Below are 6,130 nucleotides of genomic sequence, written 5' to 3' on the forward strand. Positions count from 1 at the left end.
AAATCTAGTCGAAGACCTGTCAGTATAAACAAAGTTATTATTTGTGTGGCTTTACAGAAATATATGATTTAGTGTTCAGTTGAAACATCTCATTTCCTCTTTATTTCTGCAGCTTATACATGAATATTATTATTACACTGATGTATTGTTACTAGGTAACAATTGTAAATGTAGCTAGCAACCCACAAAGCTAATTTTAATCAGCTGAACCTTCTTAAGGGCCAGAAAATATGTTTCACCTCTCAGATTCAAAGTTTAGCTTTAAAATAATTTATTCCGATATAGGCCCATTCCTTGACCTTTTGACCTTGGCAGATTGAACATTCCTTTTGCCGCCTATATAAGAAATCAAAAATTTTCTTAGTTCTTTGACATGTCCCTATGAATATGTCAACTTTTAAACTTTGAACTTTTAAACTATTTTGATCATCTACTCCATAGAAACACAGTTACTGGTTCGTCAAGCTGCAAGCAATGATTGGAAAATGAATGCCATGTATTTTTCAAAAGGTCTGGAGACAACATTTATATTAAACTTCCTGAAAGCTGACAACACAGTACCTAGTGTTCATGCGCACAGCTTCACTTTTGTTTTATAATGCATAACTCCTCATTTTTGCCCTTTTATTAATTGAAAAAGCTGTTGTTTGCTGCCTTCATATTGTTCCCCTGTACTGCAAGACAGCATGTTAATATTTCATAACTTTTGTGATGGTGTCTTGCTCATACAATGCTACATTGAAAGGCCTTTAATCCCTCCAACTTTGTTGGAAAGGTCGATTGATTGTAGTTTGTCATCCCCAAATGTCAGATCTGCTCGGGGAAAATAATTACTTGAAAGCAGAACTTTTACTCTCTACCCTCCACTCAAAAATGCATTTTGCTCACTGTTAGTGGATCTTTGAGCTTCACTGTGCAGAATACTGGACAGAGTTTGATACCAGAAGACTGTGTGTGTTCACATTCACACCGAAGGTGAAAAGTTTCTTTGTGTCCCCCTTAAATCTGAGTTCAAGACGTGCACGTACAGCAGGATTTTGTGACACTGCTAGTTTGGAAGCCAATGTGCAACTTACACACATGTGATGTGGAAACTTGAAGCCTGCGGTGCACATAAACATTGGGTCCAGTAGTTAAACTTTTAAAGCAAAAATTATTCAATGACAGAGAAGTAGTAGTAGATGTAGAATTTTTAGCTTCTTAGTTAAACTTTTTTGCGGAAAAATGTATCAGACACAGTTTTTTATGTCTTAAAATGTGTCTGGAGGGCATCTTTAAGCACTTTTATGCATATGCTCCTCTGCCTTGTAGTTTACATTATTAACAGGATAAATCCTGGCAAATCTTCCTTTATAAAATGTATTGCATTTTCTCACCATGGATTTGTCTGGTGGATGACGCAACTGTTTAGCTTTTTCTTGACAAATCCAGCATGAAACTGAACAGTACAGCTGCCATTGCCAGCATAGAAAAACATTTGTAGTTTGAAAAGGCCAGTATAAGCAACTATGACAACTAGCTGTTATATATATATATATATATATATATATATATTATTTGATAGATAGAATGTATTTTTCAGTCTTTCCTGTTTAAAGATATCATGTGATCTAATGCCTGGCTGGAGCCACAAAACAAATGAATCTCAGACCAAACTTTAATGTAACGTATGACTGATATCGCATCAGATAATGTAATCATGTCCCTGAGTTACTGAGTTCAGGAGTCATAAGGTCAGATGCTTTGCCCTGACTCCGACGCAGCTCCCAGCAAGGACTGTCGGTACTGATGAACCCCTTCATCAATAGGTTGGTCGTTACTCCTGCCATATATCTCCAGAAGCCACGAGATGCACTGGAAACACATTAGTCAAGGCCATTCTATAAGCAGAGGCCACTACAGAAGTGACAGGCCTGTCACTGTGTTATGTACACTCTGTATTACATTTTTCCGTTACACGCTCGGGAGATGCTTGCGTCTCGTGCTGTCTTCCCGGGTGAATGGACTTCCTGTTTAGCTCCCCAGACACATACCTTGGCTTTGGTTCTGAAAATCTGTCATATTAACACAACGGTGCATGTCACCACCATTTACATCACAGTGCAGCGTTGTGGAGGCAGCGGCTGCTCGGTGGAAACGCGATAGTGAATGATGCTCGTCGCCGCCAGCACAGAGACCAAACCTTTCAGCCAAACGCTCCCTTTCAGAGGGAGCTGGATCAAAATAGCACCGAGCAGGGTTGTGTAATGTGTTCTTCTCTGTTTTGTACAGTGCAACAACGGAGCTCTCAAATCAATACACCTCCCTCACATGCTGCCGAGAGAGGGCACGCCGGTCTTATTTCCACTTCATGGTTCACCACATGTGACTGTGTGAAGTGGTTTCCGTGAGGGCTGCGGCGAGTGAACTGGGACTGGCAGACTGCGAGATGAATGCCTCTCTTTCTACGAGGAACAGGCAGGCCCTCTGCTCACACACTGGACAGTTCACTCAGGTAATTAAAGGGCCCCCACCGAAATCTGATTAAATGGCCAGATCACAAGACTGACCATAAACTGACTGCTCTTTGTACCTGCGCTGTTAGGATTAGTTCTGTTGAACCTACTTCTCCACATCAGTCAGTGAACGTGGGTTTTGCACGGTATTGTTACACTCTGACGCGAGCCCCAGTTCATTTGCATCCATCCGACTTTTCATTATTGAAACAAGATGTTAGCTTTTAGGAAAACCTAACATTTATTTGAATATATATTATCCATTCTGGCTCTGAATAAATAAAATATCATTAACATACAGGGTAATGTCAGTGATTAATTCATAATTTACATAGATCTGTCGTCTAGATATATAAAACCATAGAAATGAATCATTTTCTAAGGATGTTTATTTGTACCTTGTGATATAGCTATACCTATTATACATACTGTACCTGTAATAAAAATCTTCTAATTACACTAAAAGTTCATCAAGGCCAAAAAGATGTATGCCTGCCCTATATGTACATAACCAAATAGACGATAAAGTTACGTGGTTATATGCACATACCTGAGCATAACTCAATAACGCAGTTCTTCTACTCGGAATCCAGGTTTGATCCATGACAAGAAAAGTACAGCCTATGTTAAAATGCAACAATGGAGTATTGATTTAGACCAGCCGATGAATGGCAGTGATGTTAAGCGCCGTATGCCCGTGAGACATATTTATGTCCTACAAAACCAAAAGCATCTCTGGAGCCTTTGTTCTATTGATTTAACAAAATATCTATACTAGTCTTGCAGTACACGTACAGACAGTTCAGTGGCCCTCAGAAGCTGTCCGAGGGAAAGTAGACACACACTGATTTTAAGGCATACAGATGGCCTGAAACGAAAAAAAAGAGAAAAGAAGCATAGTTAGTGTTGATAGAAGAAGCGAGGTCTCCTCTTTTCTCAGTCGTAAGAGCGAGATATCAGTTCATGTGTGCAGTTCAGCATCCACAAGGTGATCTGCAAAATGAGTTGAAAGACGAAGACCTGTGTGTTATCCGACCTGCGGCACTGAGTCTGTAAAACACTCCGTGTTGGGTCAGTTCGTGTGCGTGTGTGTGTGTGTGTGTGTGTGTGTGAGGTGGGGGTGTGGTGGTGGGAATCAAGCCCGATCAGTCTCCCTCCTCGGGCCAGCGCGGCTCGTGGGAGGAACAGTGGCAGACTCTGCAGCCGCCCGCTCGGGGTCGCGTTTGTCGGTCGCCCCTCCGCCCCGGCTGCGCGCCTCCCTCCCCTCCTCGTCCTCGTTAAGCGCCGCGCCAGTCTCCCCGGTGCTTGACGGGACGTGATGGCTCACCCGGGACCGGGGCGCGCGTGTCTCCCCGGCCAAAGTGCCCGATCTCTCCGCGCTCGTGTGACCGCGGGATGGTGCGTAGAGTCCGTCCTCCTGCCGCAAGTGCGCAATCTCTGCTCCGGCACCGCGCGGGGAAACGGCCACACTCGGGGCTATGTCATCCCACTGGAACGCCTGGCCGTGCGGGGTTGTGCCCTGCCTGGTCTGGTTGAGAGGCAGCAGCCCTGTCTGTGCAGAGGTCCACTCTGAGACGTTGTTGCTTGTGGAAACATTAGTTGAGATGTTTGTGGTGGAGGAGACCCCCTCAGGCACCCCCGGCTTCCCCGCAGAAGAGGATGCACTTGTTGGTTTCCAGATCAGGCTGTAGTAAATTGCCAGGATAATGGCTGCTAAGGACACAGACAATACATAAGCAAAAACAGTGGCTAGTCTCACCCACTTCTTATTAGTCTTAGCAGCCATCTTAGCCTTTTTGTCCCCCGTGTAAGTGGCAGGTTTGCCCCTCTCCATATTGGGCATGAAGTCCCGCTCTCTCATATTGCCCCTATTTTTTCCTCGATGCTCTACCACCCCCTCCGTCTTGAAGGCTTCTTGTTATCCACAGTCCAGGAGAAGACAGGAAGCTGAGGGCTGAGGAGAGGGATGCTGGGCCACCTTGAACCGTCCGCGCCGCAGGAGTATTTTGCAGCTAAACTGCTTTCTTGTGGTTCATTTGAGCTCAAAAGCACTGCTCCTAACCCTCGGCACCAGGCGCAGCATCGCGTTTCGTAATGGACATCAAGCATCCACAGGCGGGTTGCGCGTTTCAGCATCCGACAGCGGCGGGACAAAGCTTCGCCCGATACGACATTTCCAGGGAACAGCTGGCTGTAGGCCCGCGGCGAACCCGCAGAACAAGATTTGATGTCATTTATTAAAACGATTAAGTGAGATCATACGGCGCACAGCTGTCCGTCTTATCCAAGCAAATGAAGTGGCTGGCTCAGCTAAAAATACAGGAGAGGGGGCGGGCGGTGGCTCTTAAAGAAGCAGCAGCTGTGCAGCAGCCTGGGAAGGAACCACAGAGAGTCACAAAAAAAAAAAAAGAAAAAAAGAAAACCCCACACATCACTTCCACAGCAGGACGCTTGTGCCGCACATGGGGAGCAGGATGTTGTAGCCGGGGCGAACGGTCGTCCAAGTGAGGCTGGAAAGTGTGTACCTTACACCGTGCGCACCCAGGTGGAACGCGTGCGTGCTAGATTATGCGCAATGAGTCAGTCAAGCGGCAATTCATGGATTTTCTCGAGCCTTATGAATTATGTAACGCCCACCCAGTCCACCGATGCGCTAGGTACCGGACATTTGTTTTGGTTTCGGATCCGTTTTGACCTCACCCTGCCTGCTGGCGGGTCTACTCACAGCGCCTCGTTTCAGCACAATGGACAGCGCCGGGGATTTGTCATTGCGCATGTCCTTCTGGGAGGTCGTGGAGGTGAAACAGGTGGAGGTGAGGGAGAGCGACATTTGACCCGTGACGTGTCACATTTAAAAGGGGTGAAACTATGAGCTCCGCTTAGTGACAAACGCAACTCACGAACATAACAAGCAAAATTGCCCAAATTTCACAAAAGCACAGATTTAGATCTCTCCCTCATAAATGTACCTTTAAAGTACACCGGCTCGCATCAGCTTGACTCTATTCAGTACACACTATATGCAGGTGTTAAGCAGTCACCGGGTGTACACTGGATTCTGTTTCTAGTGCCCACGGCCTTAATAAGACAACATTACGCATGGCTGTGGTGAAAGGTCCCCACAAAGAAGATGACTGAAAGCTCACGGGTGTGCCTGGTTGCCACAAAACAAATCTTTTCAACACTGCAGCCAATTATGTTGCTACAAACACAGACTCTTATCTTATTGTGCATCAGAGGAGATAAACAATGCTCCTCACACACGTACAAGCACACACACACACACACACACACACACACACGCACACATGCAGGTGTTTAGGTTGCTCGCTTTCATTGCCTAAATTGGAGGAGATGATATGGAGATGGGCGGAAGACAGTGATCAGCTGTAATGTTGGTCTTCCGTTATACCTATATGGCTGTCTAATATGTATTAATCCTGTTTTGTGTAAAAACGTTCTAATAAAAACCATCAGCATATTAAATAAACTGAGCCTGTGGTGGTTCACCCTCCTCTGGCCCCTGACTGGCTGAACATTTGCATCAAAATTCGCATGGTCGGAGGGTTTATTTGAATAATATCCAAATGACCCAGAGTCTTTTGTTCAAAGAGCTGTCAGTGTCCTGCCCGGAG

General features: G+C 45.3%; 1 protein-coding gene across 1 annotated transcript; it reads right to left on the reverse strand.

Moving 5' to 3' along the window:
- Nucleotides 1–2,766: 2,766 nt before the first annotated feature.
- LOC120795575 lies at nt 2,767–4,767 on the reverse strand. Its single transcript, XM_040137586.1, has one exon. The coding sequence runs from the start codon at nt 4,354–4,356 to the stop codon at nt 3,631–3,633; it is 726 nt and encodes a 241-aa protein (XP_039993520.1). The 5' UTR covers nt 4,357–4,767; the 3' UTR covers nt 2,767–3,630.
- Nucleotides 4,768–6,130: the final 1,363 nt, after the last annotated feature.

The sequence above is a fragment of the Xiphias gladius genome, chromosome 10, assembly GCF_016859285.1.
Source record: "Xiphias gladius isolate SHS-SW01 ecotype Sanya breed wild chromosome 10, ASM1685928v1, whole genome shotgun sequence".
In the NCBI taxonomy this organism is placed as follows: domain Eukaryota; kingdom Metazoa; phylum Chordata; class Actinopteri; order Istiophoriformes; family Xiphiidae; genus Xiphias; species Xiphias gladius.

What these genes read in the sequence shown, in the direction of transcription:
- LOC120795575 (XM_040137586.1), bottom strand. Translation starts at nt 4,356, where the DNA reads ATGAGAGAGCGGGACTTCATGCCCAATATGGAGAGGGGCAAACCTGCC.